The following is an 18,919-nucleotide window of genomic DNA, read 5'->3' as shown; positions in this document are numbered from 1 at the left end:
CCGCTGAGCCACCCAGGCATCCTAAGCATCTGACTCCTTTTTTTTTTTTTTTTTTTTTTTTAAGATTTACTTATTTATTCAGTCAGAGAGAGCGAGAGAGAGGCAGAGACACAGGCAGAGGGAGAAGCAGGCTCCATGCAGGAAGCCCGATGCGGCACTCCATCCCGGGTCTCCAGGACCACACCCCGTGCTGCAGGCGGCGCTAAACCACTGCGCCACCAGGGCTGCCCCCAAGCATCTGACTCTTGATGTTAGCTTGGGTCATAATCTCAGGGTGGTGGGATCCAGCACTGTTGGGCTCTGCGCTCAGCAGAGATTCTCTCCCTCTCCCTCTGCCCCTCCCCCTGCTCTCTTTCTAAATATATAAAAGCTTTACAAAACAAAACAAAACAAAAGATCCCATAAAAAACACACACCAAGATTCCATGAATGAGAGAGAGTCTAGGGGTGCCTGGGTGGCTCAGCTGTTGAGGGTCTGCCTTTGGCTCAGGGCATCATCCTGGCTTCCCGGGATTGGGTCCCACATCGGGGTCCTTGCATGGAGCCTTTTTTTCCTCCCTCTGCCTGTGTCTCTGACTTTTTCTGTGTCTCTCATAAATAAATAAATAAATAAATAAATAAATAAATAAATAAATAAATAAATAAGATCTTTAAAAAAAAAGGAGGGAGTCTATGTAGATTGTCTTATTAAACGATTTGTCACTGGTCTAATATGAATGGTTTTTGAGACAATAAGGTTTGAGTTCTGTCATGCTTAACTAGCAAGTAGTGTAACTGGAGGGTATTATGCTGAGTGAAGTAAGTCAGTCGGAGAAGGACAAACATTATATGTTCTCATTCATTTGGGGAATATAAATAATAGTGAAAGGGAAAATAAGGGAAGGGAGAAGAAATGTGTGGGAAATATCAGAAAGGGAGACAGAACGTAAAGACTGCTAACTCTGGGAAACGAACTAGGGGTGGTAGAAGGGGAGGAGGGCGGGGGGTGGGAGTGAATGGGTGACGGGCACTGGGTGTTATTCTGTATGTTAGTAAATTGAACACCAATTAAAAAAAAAAAAAACTAGCAAGTAGTGTGACTTCATACTGGGGAAACGTAAGATTCTTACCATTTTTTTTTTTTTTGCTTCACTTTTTTTTTTAATTAATTAATTAATTTTTTATTGGTGTTCAATTTACTAACATACAGAATAACCCCCAGTGCCCGTCACCCATTCACTCCCACCCCCCGCCCTCCTCCCCTTCCAACACCCCTAGTTCGTTTCCCAGAGTTAGCAGTCTTTACGTTCTGTGATTCTTACCATTTTTATTTTTTATTTTATTATTTTTTAAAATTTTTTTTAAATTTTTATTTATTTATGATAGTCACAGAGAGACAGAGAGAGAGGCAGAGACATAGGCAGAGGGAGAAGCAGGCTCCATGCACCAGGAGCCCGATGTGGGACTCGATCCCGGGTCTCCAGGATCACGCCCTGGGCCAAAGGCAGGCGCCAAACCCTGCGCCACCCAGGGATCCCTTTTTAAAATTTTTTTTTAAATTTTTATTTATTTATGATAGTCACAGAGAGAGAGAGAGAGAGAGAGGTAGAGACATAGGCAGACGGAGAAGCAGGCTCCATGCACCAGGAGCCCGTATTTTATTATTTTTTAAAAAGATTTTATTTATTTATTCATGAGAGACACACAGAGAGAGGCAGAGACACAGGCAGAGGGAGAAGCAGGCTCCATGAAGGGAGCCCAATGTGGGACTTGATCCCAGGACTCCAGGATCATGCCCTGGGCTGAAGGCAGGCGCTAAACTGCTGAGCCACCCAGGGATCCCCGATTCTTACCATTTTTACATTTCAAAACAAAGACCAGAGAACAATGTAAATGTATATAACGATATGTATGGCTATTTATTTTTCCCAGTCATAACCAAATAAAATCTATGAGAGAGAAGTGTCTTGTACTATACGCTTATATGACCAAGTGAAAAGAAAATAACTTGGGGTGCTTGGGTGGCTTGGTTGGTTAAGTGTCTGCCTTTGGCTCAGGTCAGGATCCTGGAGTCCCAGGACTGAGCTGCACACTGGGCTCCCTGCTCAGTGGGGAGTCTGCTTCTCCCTCTGCCCCTTACCCCACTCATGCCTGCTCACTCTCTCACTTGTTCTTTCTCTGTCAAATAGATAAACAAAACCTTTTTTAAAAAAAGAAAAAAGAAAATTTATCTCCATTCTGCTCTTGTAATAGATTTCAAATCTATGTTGGGAAACTGGAAAAAAAGTTAGGAAACCCCCCATGGGCAATAGGAGCCACATAGCAAAATGTGGTGCTGGCAAGTGCAGAAGTAGAATGATGAGGATATGGAGCACACTCAACAGTCTCAAGGCTTCTTACAGACTGAGAGTTCCAGAACTAGGATGGGTCTTGAAGCGGGTAGAAAAGACTAAGGAAAGGCTGGTAGAGGAGGTAAGAGGAGTTTTTACAGAGCATGATGGTCAGCAACGGAGAGGGCTGGGTGAGGTCGGGTAACTCATATTACTTTCTTCTGTCAATCAGTCCAGGTGGACAGTTTTCTCCAGCAACAACGAGAAGCTCCAGTCAGAGATGCAAAAGTGTTCAGACAGAAAAGGGTTTTGAGGAAAGGTAGAAAAGAGTGAACAAGGGGTGGGCAAACTGATGCGCTGAAGAGGGCTGGTCCAAGGCTGGGTTTTTGCTAACAAAAAGAAATAGTTATTTGCAACAACAAATCTAAAGTCTTAACTCCTTAACAAAAGGCTTTTATTTTTTTTCCATTTTTGTATGTTCCCTTTCACTTTTTGTCTATATGAAAGAAAACAAGCTTGTCTCTTGATTTTCAACTACTCTGTCAAGGTTGCTCTCTAAAGGGTTTTATTAACTCATAATGTCTGTACCAGTTTCCCCAGCACTAGTGTGTCAATTTAATAGCTTCCTTTCATTTACACTTGGTTGATTGCTAACAACGATCAACACTTTTCTGATCTGCTATTTCACCTCCTTTTGCATGAGACATGATATCCCTTGCCAAGTTAAAATTTTAGTAACAATTATGGAAACTCAATACAAGAAATCTGCATCCCTCTTTTCCCTCCAATTCTACTTCAAGATGATTTATTGAGTCTCACGTTCCCCCATTTTTCTGCCCCACACCTACCAGCCTACTGCCATGTTCCATCCCCCACTCCATGGTCAGGCCCACACTCTACCTGAGGCTGAATAAGTAGAGTCACAAACCTACGGCCAACACCCTTTGCCAAAGCTGAAACCTTGTACTCTCTTAACAGAGTTTGGCACAGCCTCTTACCACCCCCACCTTAGAATTCTCCCTCAGCTCCCCCTCTACTCCCACCCCACGCCCTAACCAAAGTTGGTCTATGTTCAGTTTGCTCTCATTGCACATTACGTCTGTTAAATAATGGATTTCTTTTTTTTTTTTTTTAAGATTTTATTTATTTATTCATGATAGAGAGAGAGAGAGAGGCAGAGACACAGGCAGAGGGAGAAGCAGGCTCCATGCACCGGAAGCCCGATGTGGGATTCGATCCCGGGTCTCCAGGATCGCGCCCTGGGCCAAAGGCAGGCGCCAAACCGCTGCGCTACTCAGGGGTCCCAAATAATGGATTTCTAATCAGTCTTCCACTTGAGTTTGGAAGCTTGTTTACTTCCAACCACTTAATGACTGTCCATCATGTGCTAAGAGTTGTGCAAATAACTAAAGTACATGTATATGTCCAGAAATACATGGATGTTGAGTGTATACCTACATGCAGGGGGCTGGGAAACAGAAATGAGAAATAGCCAGATCCAAAACTCCAAATGAAATACTAACAGTTTCGGGATCCCTGGGTGGCTCAGCGGTTTAGCGCTGCACCTTCTGCTCAGGGTGTGATCCTGGAGTCCTGAAATTGAGTCCTGCATCGGGCTCTCTGCATGGAGCCTGCTTCTCCTTCTGCCTATGTCTCTGCCCCTCTCTGTGTGTGTGTGTGTCTCTCATGAATAAATAAATAAATCTTAAAAAAAAAAAAGAAAAAAAGAAATACTAACAGTTTCAACTCAGCCCCTGCTATTTTCCAATCCCAAAGAGCAGTAGACAACATGGGACACACCTGTGTTCTGTCTGGTAAGGGTGGAAATGAGGGTGTGAGACAGCAAAAGGACAAATTCAATGATTTTTAAATAGTGTGAGGTGAAAGGGTCAAGGCTGGAGAGGGCCCAGAGGCAGCTCCCCAGCTCTTCAGATCATGGTTTGGGATACCCATCCCCGCACACAGGAAGATGCCACTCTGTTCTTCCATGCCTTTATTAGTGACAGCAATGGACAAGAACAATGCCAGGCCCAGTGCTGGGGGTGACAAGCAGGCCCTGTAGGGCCAATGGCACATCTAGCCCCAGTCCAAGATCCAGTCTACCCAGGCCAGGTCCCCGAATGGGCAGGAGGCTGTCTGTCCAGTTTGTTTGTGTGGATCAGTCTGTCTGAGTGTCTAAGCCGCTGCCTGCAGGGCCCCCCCATCCTCGGCACGTGGTACGGGCTGTTGGGAGCACAGCGTGGCATCCCCCGGTGGACCACTGGGCCCCGGTGCTGACCGTGGGGGATAGGGCCAGGGACTGGAGGTGGCAGGGGGCCAGGCACAAAGTTCACTCCAGGGCCACATCCTACAAAAGAACCAGCCATTATCAGAAAGTGGGCTTGTGGACAGGTGGGCCCAGTTCTGTTTCTGGGCAGATTTAGTCTTCCAGGGTGAGCTTTTCTGGGCTTGTTTTCCCATCTACAAAATGGCAATACCACCTCCCCTGCCTCCAAACCAGCAGACTGGGACAGTGAGTTGACTAACAAGTCTACAGATGCTGTTCTACATCCAGTGGCAACTGAACCCAATCATGAGGGCACAGGGAGCTATCCAACTCCTCTCAGTTCACCTGGGCACAGGAGGGTAGGCTGGGAGAGGTGGGAGAAGGGGCTGCGGAGGCACCTACCTAAGTGAGATGACATCGAGAAGTCTTCTGTTGAATTATAATTGAAGAATTCGTGGGGTGGGAAGGGCTGGCCTGGGAAAAAAGGGGTGTCCTGGGGCAGGGGTGGAAACAGGGGAGGTGGCGAGGGCTGAGGAATGGGGTAGGGGAAAGGCATGGGAGGGGGCAAAGGAGAGGGCTGGGGTGGGGGCAAGGCCAGCTGCTCCCCGAAGTCTGGGGGCTGCCCATGGTTCCCCTGGAACGGATGATCCAGCTCTGGCCAGTCCTCAATCCAGGGGTCTAAGAATGGGATGGTTGGTTGTTTTAGGACTGAGAGCCAGGCTGCCCATAATCCTGGTTGTCCAACTCCTAAACCTCTCTTCCCTCCTCTCAGAGAAGAGGGCCACTGGGCAGGGGCACCCTCTGTTTCCTACCGTCTTCCTCATTCGCTCATTGCAGGCCAAGCCCAGGGTACATTCCTTCTTCCTTGCCTTTCTCAAAGTCACAGATTTGTCTTTGCTCTGACCTCATTCTCCCCTCCAGAGCCTTCTTCCTTTGTATGCCCAGCTCCTGTATCTGTAGCTCTTTTCCTCTCCCTGCTCCTCCCCACAGACCAACAAATGAGCCTAAGAAGTCTTCTCTCTGGACAACATGAGACCCTGCCACTCTCTTCTCCCAGCAGTTCATGCCTTCTAAGCTTCCACAAGAAATAGTTCTCATTCCCTCATCAACTGCTCCTGCCTCTAAACCTTAATCCGATTCTTCAGTACTTTTTCGATTAAATGTAACCACTTCCTCTCTTCCTGACAGTCTCGTGAAATGGCCAATAACCTCTGCCCTCCCTGAAAGTGCCTCTGCCCTAAAGTCCTTTTGTTTCCTCCATCAGCCCCTCTTCCCTTCCAGCTCCACCGCACAGCCCGGGTTCTGCTCTCTCCTTCACAGTTCACACTCCTACCTTCAGTGGGGCCCTGCGGACTCCAAATCCATTGCACATTTCCACACCTTAGAGGTCTGCTTGGACCTAATTCACCAGTCACGTCCTCCTACCCAACTCTTCCTTTTCACATTCCTATTTCTGGACCTCCAAACTAGGTTCAGAAGACCTAAGCTATCCTTATAACCATTAACCCACAAACTATCCTTATAACCATTAGAGCATCCCTCCCTTTGCTGGAGACTGGTTCTCATCTAAAAAACAAGGAAACTGAATCATTACATAACCAAAGACCTAAAGCACCTTCCCAATGCTCCAACTCTTGGCTACCAAATCCTAGTTTACCTCTATAGCATTCCTGGCCTTTCTGTGCCCTTATACCCTCTACTGCTGTTACAAACAGCCTTCTAATACGACTTGTGTCCCCAACTCAACAAACACTATACTGGAGGTACGATGGACACGGCAATTGTGCTAGACACCAGGGCCGAAAGAGATGAGCTGGGAACAAGGTAAGAACCTTGCCCTATGAGGACATGATCCAGGGGGAAAGCAGACATGGAGACAATCAGCTACCATGTTCCTTTTGAGAGCAGGCAGAAACTGAGAGGCTTGACAGCACCAGCTGAGGGGCTTCTTTGCTTCTGCAACATGCATGATTGTCTGTCCTCCATTTCTGTCTTTCCACTCCCCACCTCCATCCCTAGCTAGAAGTCCCCCTATTTCTTTCCTATTCATCTGTGGGATAAGGATCTTTTGACACACTGCCTTATATGCTCAAAACTTACATAAATTCATTCACATACAAAAACAACCACATGCCAGACCATATAGAACCAGAACCTGGATAAAAATGTTGCTCCTATGATCTCACTCTCCCCAGGCGATGAGAAAGGCACACTCAGGGGTCACAGGCATCCTTCAAGAGGCCTCTACTCCCCGAGTACCTCTGTCCTATTCTGAGTCCTATGCTCTAAGAACCCCCTCTGCATCATTAGCCTACACCCTTGTGGGAGGGCTTACCAGAGGGATAGTCACGCTTGGGCAACTCCACGCCCCAGGCATCGGCCACGTGAGTCAGAAGCAAGTGTGAGAGGTGGCGGTGGGCATGCTGGTCCCAGTGGACACCGTCCCGGTGACGGTGCTGTACCGCATGCCGAAAATGAAAGTGGAGGTCCAGGACATCAAAGCAGTGGTCTCCGGCCAGCGTTGCACTGTAGAAGTTCCCTTCAACCACATCCCGGCGCAGAGACCCTGCCAGGGGCTGGAGCTGAGTAAGAAAGTGCAACATCTAAGAGCCACAAAATGAAGCATGGTCCGGAGGAAAGGCCCTCTATCTACCAGTCAGCTGCCTCCTCCCCCATCCTCAACCACCTCAGTCACTTGCCTCTGGCAGAAGGAAACCCCCAGTGACGCGCTCCCCCAAGGGCATGGCCATGTTCCACACCAGCAGGCAAGAGTCTGGCAACACCTGGTCCATGCGCACAAACACCCGCTCCAGGTTCTCTCGGTAACTCTCCATTGAGCAGCGGCCATACCTATTGGACGGTACACAAGGTGGGCAAAAGCACAGGGCGGATAGCCTTTGAGCCACACCTCCACCCCCAACCAGTATTTCCCTCTCCCCCCGCCCCAACCTGGAGAGATCCCAGAGGCAGGAGTTGATGATCACCAGGTCCGGGGCAGGCCCATATGTCAGCTCCTCCAGGACGCCCTCGAGGTACTCGGAGTAAACGCGGGTGAGGAAGTAGAAGCGCACAAGGTGGTGGCCAGAACCCGAGCAGAACTGCCGGACCTCCCGGTACTGCGTCCCGTTGTGTAGCTCGCCCAGCTGACCCCCAGCCACCAGCTGGTCCTGTTCAAAGCTCAGCTCCCCCTGCCCACCCCCCCACCCAGCTGGTCAGACCCATGCCAGGGAGGAAGACCCTGCCAGGACAGGGTCTTTGCCCCACCCACCACTGGCATGACTACCAAACTTCCCTCACCTTGGCTTTCAGCTGGGCAGCCGTGAGCAGTGAGTCCCTTTGGAGCAAGAGCACCAGGTCCTTGTACACAGCCCGCTGGACTGCAGGGAGATAGAGATCCTGAGGCTAAAACAGACCTCAACCCTCGCCCACCCCAGCTCCTCCCAAGTCCAGGCCTCCCATCTTCCCAAAGCTAGGGCTGCTCAACACCACCTCTGTGGAAGCTCATCACAGAGGCTGGAAAAAAAGGTGAGCTAAAAAATACCCCAGGACTACCTCTGCTTCTGGCCCTGCACCACCAACTGGTACAAAGTGGCCCAAGATCACCTGGCAGAGTAAGTCGCCCAAGTCACCCAGGAGACAGACAACAGAATCCATTGCTCCCATGAAGGAAAGCATGGGAGACTGTCAGGGAGAAAAATGCTGAGCAAGGATGGGGTGAAAAATGTGACAGACTACATCTGCCAAGACACCTGTGGAAGGTGCATGGGGAAATAAACAGAAAACCTACTGGACTGGAACAGACTAGGGGTGAGAAAGGAAATTTGGGATGGTGAAAACAGACTGAAGGTGCGGGGCCAGGTACTGCGATCCTAGAGGAGCACTCACTTGAGTCCCCTAAGATGACCACGAACTTGTTGTGTAGCAGCTGCTGGACTTCTGAGGCCTGGAAGTGGACCATGGCGCTTCGCAGGCGGAGGCGCGGCTCCTCGTTCTCCAGACAGAAGACCATGCCTCCGCCGCCAAAGACAGGCTGCGGGAAAAGGCTACTAAGCCGCGCGCGGGCGGGGACTCAGGACAGGTCGGCCCCAGGGCCCGCCCCGGGATAAATGAGAGGTGCACCGGCCCCTCCGTGGCTGCTCAGGGCTACGGAGGCGAGGTGGCGGCGGCACAGTACGACCCATGGTGGCGCCTGCCTCGGTCCCATTTGGTGCCGGAGGCGGGGGGTCGCCGGCCCCGAGGCACTTCCCGCGCGGCACCGCCCTGCGTCCCGCCACGTGCCCGCCGCCGCCCCGCGCATGCGCGCCCGCCCGCTCGCGCCAATTACCGAGTCCCGGGGCTCCGCGCGGTTCACTCGTGCCCGGGGCAGGCCCGCGCAGCGCGCGCCTCGCCCGCGGAGGGCTTCAGGCCTAGCCTCATGTTCCCGCGCCCCGGGAGGCCACTCGGTTCTGCGCAGCCCGCGCCCGGCAGAACCCGTGCGTCCCGGTTAGCCGTCGGTGCGCAGCCCAGAGCCCAACGCTCTCCATGCGTGCGTCGCAGCGGCCCCGACGGCGCCTCGAGCCTCGGCGCCCCGGGCGGCGACGCTCACAGCTTCCACTTCCGGTCACCCATGTCCCGCCCTGCGCGACCCCCGGCGCCGGAGGCGACAGGAAGGCGGCGGGGGAGGCCGCGGCGGGGGGCCGGAGCCGGGGGGCCGGAGCCGGGGCCCGGCCCACCCCGGCGGGCACCGGGCCCGGGTGTGGGCGGGGGGGCGGCGACGGCCGAGTACAGTTGCCCACAGTGGTGATGGCCGTGGCGGCAGCCTCGCCACGTGACCCGGACGGGCGGAAGCGGAAGTGCCGGCCCGGAGCCCGTGCTAGGCGGGTGTCCCCTCGGCGCTGCTCAGCCGCCGCCTGCACCAGCCATGGACTGCTACACGGCAAACTGGAACCCGCTCGGGGACTCTGCCTTTTACCGGTGAGCTGCCCCCGCCTCCCGCCCACGGCCCGTCTTACCTCGCTGGCCCACCGGCTCGAGTCTCCGGGCGGAGCCGGCGGCGCGCGCCCCCGACACTGTGGGCGCTGGGGTCCGCCCCTCGCCGGCTCTTCCCCGGCGTCTACCACTTAACGTACAGCCGCCTAATGTCCAGGGGCCGGGCCTTCCCCGGCTCCAGGAAGGAAACTGAGGCAAGCACCGAGGTCACACGAGTAGGGGCAGAGCGCGAGACTGAAACCCAGATCTGTCAGCCTCCGAAAGGCTCAGATCACGTTGAAGGAGAAGGCCTGCGGGTGACAGCGAGTGTCCAGTCTTCTGTGGGGAAGTGCTGCCAAAGTTGGACTACAGGGGCGCTCCGCGGGGGGCGGGATCGCGCGGCGGGCGGGGTAACAGCAAACCAAGGCTGAGAGAAGGGGAGCGAATCCAGGGGCAGCGCAAGTGAAGACCCTCCGCCAGGGGTAGGCCTCTCACGGGAGTCGTAGGGTCCTAGCCTGTTGATCCGAAGTGTAAACCGATCACGTCATTAGCCTGATAAGGATTTTTCAGTGGCGTCGCTTCTTTGTAGGATAAAATACAAATTCCTTCTGTTGGAACACCTGAAAGTCAGCCTCTATTTGCACCTCCGTCTGCCCCCTCCTACCGAAGTTTTGTATTCCAGTTGCACAGAATTACAGGACCTCAATCAATACACCATGGTATTTCATGGCTCCTCGTGTTTGCAACCAGTCTTGCCCACTTTTTCTCACTGGGGAATTTTTTGTTCCTCTTTCAGGGCTTAGTTCAAGAGTTCTTTCTGAAACCTTCCCTGATTCAATCGCAGTAGAGTCGGCTGGCTTTGGGCCTCACATGGCCCAGTATTACCGTCTGTTATGAATGGCACAGTAGATCAGTATTTGCATAGGTTTCTTCTGCTAAACTAAGTTCCTCGAGGGCCAAGATTGTGTTTATCTCTCTATGTCCAATGCATCTTTAGAACAGTGCCTGTTCCATAGTAGTTGCCCAGTAAAGTTTGGACACACTAGGTACTTTAGGAACATCCCTTATAAAAAATAAAAAAGAAAAAAAGAAAAGAAACATCCCTTATAAGAGAAAGGAGACAAGATATATTATGTATTTCTTAAACTCTTCTTAGAAAAGAGATTGACTTTTTTTTTTTTTAAGATTTTTATTTATTCATGAGAGACACAGAGAGCGAGACAGAGACACAGGCAGAAGGAGAAGCAGGCCCCATGCAGGGAGCCCAATGTGGGACTCGATCCTGGGACCCTGGGATCATGCCCTGGGCTGAAGGCAGATGCTCAACTGCTGAGCTACCCAGGCATTCTGAGATTGACTATTTTAGTAGGGGTTGGGCCAGGTAACATATAAACACAAACATTTTTTTTAAGATTTATTTTTAAGTAATTTTTAAAAAAGATTTTATTTATTTATTCATGAGAAACATACAGAGAGAGAGAGAGAGAGAGGCAGAGACACAGGCAGAAGGAGAAGCAGGCCCCATGCAGGGAGGCCGACGTGGGACTCAATCCCGGGACTCCAGGATCATGCCCTGGGCCAAAGGCAGGCGCTCAACCACTCACTGAGCCATTCCTTTTTAAGTAGTTTCTGTACTCAATGTGGAGCTTGAACTTAACACCCCTGAAGGCAAGAGTTGCATGTTCTACCAACTGAGCCAGTCAGGTGTCCCTAAACATGAACATTTTATTATTATTATTATTATTATTACTATTTATTATTTATCGTGAACATTTTATTTTATTTTTTTATTTTTTAAAGGTTTATTTATTTGTTTATTTATTCAGAGAGAGCGAAAGAGAGGCAGAGACACAGGCAGAGAGAGAAGCTTGCTCCATGCAGGGAGCAGGTCGTGGGACTCCATCCCGGGTCTCCAGGATCACACCCCGGGCTGCAGGGGGCGCTAAACCGCTGCGCCACCGGGGCTGCCCTATCATGAACATTTTAAAATACTGTGATGAGAGGCGCCTGGATGGCTCAGTCCGTTGGGCATCTGACTTTTGGTTTCAGCTCAGGTCGTGATCTTAGGGTTGTGAGGCCAAGCCCTGAGTTGGGCTCCCCACTCAGTGGGACATCTGCCTGAGATTCTCTCCCTCTGCCCCTCTCCTAAAATAAAACTAAAATAAAAACTAAATAAAACTAAATACATCCTTAAAAAATTGTGGTTAAGAAAAATTGTGGTTAAATATATGTAACATAAAATTTACTACCTTAATCATTCTAACAGTTCAGTAGTGTTAAGTATATTCATGTTGTGCAATGAAATCTCCAGAATTTTTTCATCTCACAAAATTGAAACTCTATATCCATTAAATAATAGACTCCCCACTTTCCCCCCTCCTCTAGACCTGGTAGCTACCATCCTGTTTTCTGTTTCTATGAGTCTGACTACTATAGATAGCCCATGTAAGTGGAATCATTCAGTATTTGCCTTTTTGTGACTGGTTTATTTCACTTAGCATACTGTCCTCAAGGCTTGTCCATATTGTAGCCTGTGTCAAAATTTCATTCCTTCTTAAGGCTGAATAATATTTTATTGTATGTATATAACACTATTTATGCATTCATCTATCAGTGGATACTTGGGTTACTTTTATTTCATGACTGTTGTGAATAATGCTGCTCTGAACATGGGTGTACAAATGTCCCTTTGAGACTATTTTCAGTCCTTTTGGATATATACCCTGAATAGAATTGCTGGATCACATGTAATTCTGTGTTTATTTTTTTGAAGAACCATCAGGCTATTTTCCATGGCAGCTACACCATTCTACGTTTCTAGCAACAAGGTACAGAAGTTCGTCAGTAGTACTTATTTTTATTTTTTAAAGATTTTATTTTTAAGTAATGTCTACATCCAATGTGGGGCTCAAACTCACAACTCTGAGATCAAGAGTTGCATGTTTCGGGCAGCCCAGGTGGCTTGGCGGTTTAGCGCTGCCTTCAGCCCAGGGCCGGATCCTGGAGATTCGGGATCAAGTCCCACGTCGGGCTCCCTGCGTGGAGCCTGCTTCTCCCTCAGCCTGTGTCTCTGCCTCTCTCTCTCCCTCTTTGTGTATCTGTCATGAATAAATAAATAAAACCTTTAAAAAAAAAAAGAAGAGTTACATGTTTCACCAGCTGAGCCAGCAGGAGCCCCAGGAGTACTTATTTTTGAGGCAAATTGGGAGTCAGTTTCAGGGGTGAATTGATTTCAGGGGATTTCAGGGGTGACCATGGGCTTTCCTGGGCCTGAGGATATTGGAATAGATTATTTCCCAAGGCTAGATCTGATGTGCCTCTTCCTCCCCAGTGGTCCAGTAGTTCAGCCTGGACCATAGAGGCAAAGGCTGGAGATCATCAATTTTCACACAGGTGTTCTGACACTGTGGTGGGGCATACTGTTCCACAAGCTCAGCTGCATAGCCACAGGGATTTCTTTATTGTTTCCTGGAGGGGGCTGGAACTGAGGCTATGAGAGGTGCAAGGTTTAGTTGCAAGTGGTTTCCTGGTATTAGAATCCAGGGTTGTTTACTGCTGCTGAGATTTCCACTTCTCAGTCCTGGGTGTAGAGGAGAAAGGTGTAACTGGCCTTCTCATTGAAGGTATGACTGTCCTTACAAAAGTCCAGACCCCTAGGCTCTTCTGAGAAGCTTCCCTCCCTGCTGCCCTTCACTCTGCCTATCCGTATGCCACACCACCCTCTAGCCACAGCTTGAGTCCCCCAACTGTCCCTGAGACACTTTCTTTACTTCAAAGACCTTGGGAGGCAGTCTGTGCTTTGTTGCTCTTCACTCCCTGACCCTTACTCCTATCCCCCTTAGAGGGACTCTGCCTCCTTCCCAGCCAGGTCTGTGTTGCTGCCAACCTCCTCAACCACATCCCTCACTGGCTATTTGATTGGACAGCCTTCTGGGCATCCCAGCTCTTGCCGCTTTCCATACTGACTTAAGTGGCAACCTGGTTTCATGGTTCTATGAGCTCTCTTCAAGTGATTTTATCTACATCAGCCACCCTTCACTCTGCACTTGTGCTCTTTCAGAACTGCTTTGCCTCTGAAAAATTGAATTCAGGCAGCCCCCTATCTGACCATAAGCTACTGTCCTCACTGATACTCTGATACCTCTGGATATACCTGTCCTTCAACCTCGGTGGGATCCCCACCCCTGGAATGCTTTGTTCTCTCATATATGTGTGCAGAGTCCCCTTCTATTTTTTTTTTTTTTTTTTAGAGTCCCCTTCTATAAATGTGTCCTTTCCTGTCCAGCTTGGAATACAGGCATAGTCCTTTCAGTTTTTTGCCTTTTCCCTGACAACCTTGTTCCTTTGTCTTTGGTTTCCCTGCCTGGCACAGAGCCACCTCCCAGTGTACCAACCACTCATCATCTCTACCTGTGCCTAGGCTACTGTTAAGTGCTGCCAGGCAGGTTGGGCCTGCAGCAAATCGATGCCCACCAGCCTCAACTGGGCCCTCCTAGTCCTCTTATGGCGGGGTCGGGGGGTCAGCCTACATGTATCACAAGGACTCTTCTTTTCCTTTTAAAAGATTACACAAAGAAACAATTAAAATAATCATAATCTCCTTGGCTCCTCCTCCTAACAGCTGACATCATCTTGTGCTCCTGTGAGAACTGGAAGTCTTTGAGGGCCTAGGCTCCCCCCTACCAAACCTGGCCTGATGAGAGATATCCCCCTGTTTCCCTGTCCTCCCAGAAGCTATATGCCACCCACCCATATCCTTCCTCAGCCACAGTGTTTCTCCAGCTGCTGTTCAGGACCCCTTGCATCAGGATCACCTGAGATGCTGGCTAAGTCATGGTCGTCCTGGTCTTAGCATCCTGCTGGAGCGTCCATGGTCAGACCTACTACTGCATTATCTCTGGGATGGGTCCTAGAAATTTGATCTGTATCTCCCCATCCTAACAAAAAAATAAACTTCCCCCATTCCACAGGTCCCTTCTTCTCACCATATCTTTCTCCTCTACGCTCTAGCCAAAGGTCCAAAGGCCACCATCTATATTTGCTTCTGTTTTCTCTCTTCCTGAAGACCATTTACTCTGGTCTGACAACCCTATTTTTCATGACAATCTGACACTTCAGTGGACAGATCTTAGGCCTCATCTGAGGCCTTCCTAGAACACTTGATAGAGATGAGTCCTCACTTCTTTCTTGGGAATTGAATTTAACCTTTTACCAGGAACATTTTCAGGTATACAACAAAGTAGAAGAGTAGAGTGAATACACAGCATCATCACTTGGGCTTAAAAATTGTTGTTATATTGGAATATTTGCTTCAACACTCTGGAAGTTAAAATATTTTATTAAGAAAAAGTTCAACTATACATAAGCAGTAAGAGCAATTTAATGGACACCCACGTACTCCTCACCTAGTTGCAATAAAGAGCAACACTAATTTTCTTTTCATCTTTCTCTTCCCTCTCTTATACACGCTTTTTTGGGACTATTTAAAAACCGACTCCGGACACATCTTTTTATTTATTTTTTTCGGACACATCTTTTGAATTAAATACTTTTTCTGTTGTATTTTGCTTTTTTAAAAGATTTTATTTATTTGAGAGAGAGCCAAGGGCGGGGGGAGGGGGGGCGCAGGCAAAAGAGGAAGGAGAGAGACAAGCAGACTCTGCATTGACTATGACACGGGGCTGATCCCAAGATTCTGAAATCATGACCTGAGCCAAAACCAAGAGTTGGACGCCCAAGAGAGCCACCCAGGGGTCCCTTTCTGTTGTATTTTAAAGTAAATTATAGGGGTGCCTGGCTGGTTCAGTCTATAGAGCATGCAGCTCTTGATCTCAGGGTCCTAAGTTCCAGCCCCATGTTGTGTGTGGAAATTACTTAAAAGAAAAAGGTATGTTACAGGTATAATGTCAATGTGTATCACTTTTAAAAAATGACATTTTTTCCTATAAAAAGGTAGTCTTGGGCAGCCCGGGTGACTCAATGGTTTAGCACCGTCTTTAGCCCAGGACATGATCCTGGAGACCCGGGATCAAGTCCCATGTCAGGCTCCCTACATGGAGCATGTTTCTCCCTCTGCCTGTGTCTCTGCCTCTCTCTCTCTCTCTGTCACTTATGAAGAAATAAAATCTTTTAAAAAATAAAATGAATAAAAAGGTAGTCTTTCCTATAAAACTACAATACTATTTCTTTCTTTCTTCCTTTCTTCCTTTCTTTCTTTCTTTTTTACAGTACTATTTCATACCTAATAAAATTAACATTTAAAATCGTCTAACAACCAGTCCTTATTCAGCCTTCTCCAGTTGTCTTCAAAGGGTCTTTTTATAACCAGTTTGTTCAAACCAAGACCCAAACTAGAATTACTCGTTTGCTTACCTCTCTTAATTCTTTTGTAAACTTTTTTTTTTTAAGATTTTTATTTATTTGTTCATGAGAGACAGAGAGAGATGCAGAGACATAGGCAGAGGGAGAAGCAGGTTTCCGCAGAGAGCCTGCCTGTGGGACTCAATCTCAGGATCCTGGGAACACAACCTGAGCCAAAGACAGATGGCCAATCACTGAGCCACCCAGGTGCCCTGAGTGTTTTGTAAATTTGAATGTTATTATCCCCACTCCCACCCTTATCTTTTATTTTCATGACATTGACTTGTGTGGTTTGTTGTGTTGTTTTTTGTTTTGTTTTCTGTTTTTTTTTTAGATTTTATTTATTTATTCATGAGAGACACAGAGAGGCAGAGACGTAGGCAGAGGGATAGGCAGGCTTCATGCAGGGAGCCCGATACAGGACTTGATCCCGGGACCCCGGGATCATACCCTGAGCCAAAGGCATGCTCAACCGCTGAGCCACCCAGGCGTTCCAACATTGACTTGTTTAAGAGACCAAATCACTTTCTGGATTTGTCCCATTGTTTCCCTGTGGTGCCTTTGAACTTTATTCTCTGTCATATCCTGTATTTCCTGAAACTGTGTTTTAGATCTAGAGGCTTGAATAGATTCAGGGTTGAACTTTTTGGCAGAACCGTTTCATAGGTGATGCTGTGGTATTTATGCAGCATCATATCTTGAAGCATCTTTTTTTTTTTAAAAAAGATTTTATTTATGCATGAGACACACACACAGAGAGGCAGAGACACAGACAGAGGGAGAAGCAGGCTTCCTGTGGGAGTCCAATGTGGGACTCGATCCCAGGGCCCCAGAATCATGACCTGAGCCAAAGGCAAGACGCTCAACCACTGAGACACCCAGGTGCCCACATCATGAAGCATCTTATATCAGATTGTCCACTATGAGCAAAGTTGAGATTGACCAGTGGGTTTGAATGCTAATGGCCACATTCTTCCTTGTCAAGTTATATATAATCAGCTTGCAGGCTGGTACCCCCAGGAATGGTGCCATATTGGGACCAGATACTAGTCTTTACTGTTGCCAGATTAGCTATTCAGCAGTAGTGTTAGCCAGGCCAGCCTCCCCAGAAGGGAGGCTCCCAAGACATGAGATTATCACAGGGTTTTCAAGCAGTGGAAGGCTAGTTTCCGTGGACACAGCAAGGCAAGCTACTTCCACTGTTGCCAATTTTCAGGTTCCAATTCTTTTCCTGATCAATGCTGTTAACTTTTTTTTTTTTTTTTTTTTATTTATTTATGATAGTCACAGAGAGAGAGAGAGAGGCAGAGACACAGGCAGAGGGAGAAGCAGGCTCCATGCACCGGGAGCCCGACGTGGGATTCGATCCCAGGTCTCTAGGATCGCGCCCTGGGCCAAAGGCAGGCGCCAAACCGCTGCGCCACCCAGGGATCCCTGCTGTTAACTTTCACATGAAAAATCGTGTGTTGGTGAATTCAACTATTATAATTTAACAACCCATGCAATTACATTTTGTGTTTGATTTTTAGCAGTAGCAGCTGTGTGGCTATAAGAACTAAGAGATTCTCTTAGGGCTGTTATGGAAGCTTTCTACTTCTCAGAGCCATGTCTTGAGCTGAAAGTTAATGGACCCAAGCTTGTCATTTTCTCTTTGTCCAAGTGCACTCACAATAACCAAGCCCATCCCCCAGCCCTTATAATCATCATTACTACCATATGGTCAGGCACAGAAGTCACTCCAAAGGTGCATGTTTGACTTGGCATTTCACCACAGTAAACTGCAGGCTTGATTAACTGTGATGCCATTGCATGCAGTAGGTGACTAGCATTTGTTTCCCATGACAGGAAGCTCAGTACTGCACTCAGGCCCAAACACACAATCAAACCAATCCCCAAATCACATCTTTAGGGGGCTGTCTTCTGGACCACTCCCTGCCCCCAATTTATATCAGTTTGGGTTCAGTCGGGAGACTTAACCTGAGAAAGTTTGGTAAATATAAAGAATTATTAAACTGTGATAAGAGAATAGCTAGGGATGCCTGGGTGGCTCAGTGGTTGAGTGTCTGCCTTTGGATCAGGTTGGGATCCTGGGATTGAGTCCCACATCAGGCTGCTCACAGGGAGCCTGCTACTCCCTTTGCCTATGTCTCTGCCCCTCTCTCTGTGTCTCTCATGAATAAATAAATAAATATTTTTAAAAGAGTAAGACATATGAAAATTTTGTATAATCACCTAGGGCTGAGGGAGTGTGCCCAAGGAATGACAAACTTGGAAGGGAAGCCCCCTCCCCACATTGGGGTTCAGATCTTGATGGAGAAAATAAAATTGTAGCTCACTAGAAAGCAAGTTTTGTGCCAGAGCTGTCCATAGTTGCTGGGCAAGCAAGAAGTAACTCTCTCGAGTTCAGAGGTAGGGGGACACAGGTGAGCTGCAGCTGGTAGCCAAGCATATGGGCAAAGGACAGAATGGGGCCGCTGGTGCAGACAGGTACCCTAGAGCATGTGGTGTCTGTAGCCTGAGTCCCACAGACAAAAACTGGATGCCCAAGTGTGCCAGGGGGGTCAGTGGAAATGCAAGGGCTCAGGCAGGGTGGCCAGCGGACAGGCATCTTGGCAGCCCAAGAAGTAGTGTGGGCAGGAGACTAGGAGTGTGGTGTCTGTCCAGGGAGCGGTGGGAAGGTGATCTCCATTCCGGGAGAACCTCTGAGGTTGCTGCTGCGTAACTGAGGCGGAGCACCATGAGATGTCCTCATACCCTGGCTACTGGCCGGCTCTGCCTGGACTGGAAGCAGTCAGAGAGCTCCTTCCTCAGGCAGGATTCCTCCAAGTGCCCTCTACTGAGGAAGATTAAGATCACACAGTGAAGGAGAAAGGCCTAAAGAAATGCTGTCTGCTATCACGGAAAGGTCAAAAACTACATATGTGTTATCAAAAATTCAAGTAATGCAAAAATCTGAAAATTGACAGTCTTCCAACATCCCTGCATTCACCACTTTCCCCACAGGTAACCACTGTCTCTGGCTCAGTGCAGCTTCCTG

At 48.7% G+C, this 18,919-nt stretch overlaps 2 protein-coding genes across 7 annotated transcripts in view; one reads left to right on the top strand and one right to left on the bottom strand.

Annotated features, from left to right (window-relative positions):
* Nucleotides 1-4,287: 4,287 nt before the first annotated feature.
* PCED1A (PC-esterase domain containing 1A) lies at nucleotides 4,288-9,824 on the bottom strand. 5 transcript variants are annotated; one of them, XM_049100753.1, is made up of 8 exons: nucleotides 9,567-9,824; nucleotides 8,461-8,605; nucleotides 7,873-7,952; nucleotides 7,525-7,763; nucleotides 7,275-7,425; nucleotides 6,911-7,178; nucleotides 4,978-5,253; nucleotides 4,288-4,656 (listed from the first exon to the last, which is right to left on the bottom strand). In XM_049100753.1, the coding sequence occupies exons 2-8, from the start codon at nucleotides 8,582-8,584 to the stop codon at nucleotides 4,409-4,411; spliced, it is 1,386 nt and encodes a 461-aa protein (XP_048956710.1). In that variant the 5' UTR covers nucleotides 8,585-8,605; nucleotides 9,567-9,824; the 3' UTR covers nucleotides 4,288-4,408. The 5 variants fall into 5 exon arrangements, with proteins under 5 accessions (XP_048956710.1, XP_048956709.1, XP_048956712.1 ...); XM_049100752.1 differs by lacking the exon at nucleotides 9,567-9,824 and adding an exon at nucleotides 8,900-9,337; XM_049100755.1 differs by lacking the exon at nucleotides 9,567-9,824 and adding an exon at nucleotides 8,900-9,337 and having other exon boundaries at nucleotides 4,978-5,049.
* VPS16 (VPS16 core subunit of CORVET and HOPS complexes) overlaps nucleotides 9,374-18,919 on the top strand; it is a 22,954-nt gene continuing 13,408 nt past the window's right edge. Inside the window, exons 1-2 of one of the 2 annotated variants that reach the window (XM_049100751.1) lie at nucleotides 9,407-9,528; nucleotides 12,296-12,350. Coding sequence is in view for 1 of the 2 variants with exons in the window: in XM_025469500.3 (XP_025325285.1) it covers nucleotides 9,476-9,528 (53 nt within the window). In the remaining variant the exon portion in view is untranslated. Of the gene's footprint in view, nucleotides 9,529-12,295; nucleotides 12,351-18,919 lie in introns of both variants that reach the window. The other variant, XM_025469500.3, reaches the window with a different exon arrangement.

This window comes from Canis lupus, chromosome 24, assembly GCF_003254725.2.
Source record: "Canis lupus dingo isolate Sandy chromosome 24, ASM325472v2, whole genome shotgun sequence".
Taxonomy (NCBI): domain Eukaryota; kingdom Metazoa; phylum Chordata; class Mammalia; order Carnivora; family Canidae; genus Canis; species Canis lupus.
This window is presented reverse-complemented; position numbering and strand designations above follow the sequence as displayed.

Coding starts and splice junctions, on each gene's coding strand:
- PCED1A (XM_049100753.1), bottom strand. CDS start 8,584: ATGGTCTTCTGTCTGGAGAACGAGGAGCCGCGCCTCCGCCTGCGAAGC. Junction 7,953..8,460: donor GGTCATCTTAGGGGACTCAA/GTGAGTGCTCCT, acceptor ATCTCCCTGCAG/TCCAGCGGGCTGTGTACAAG. Junction 7,764..7,872: donor CTGCCCAGCTGAAAGCCAAG/GTGAGGGAAGTT, acceptor GGGGGTGGGCAG/GGGGAGCTGAGCTTTGAACA.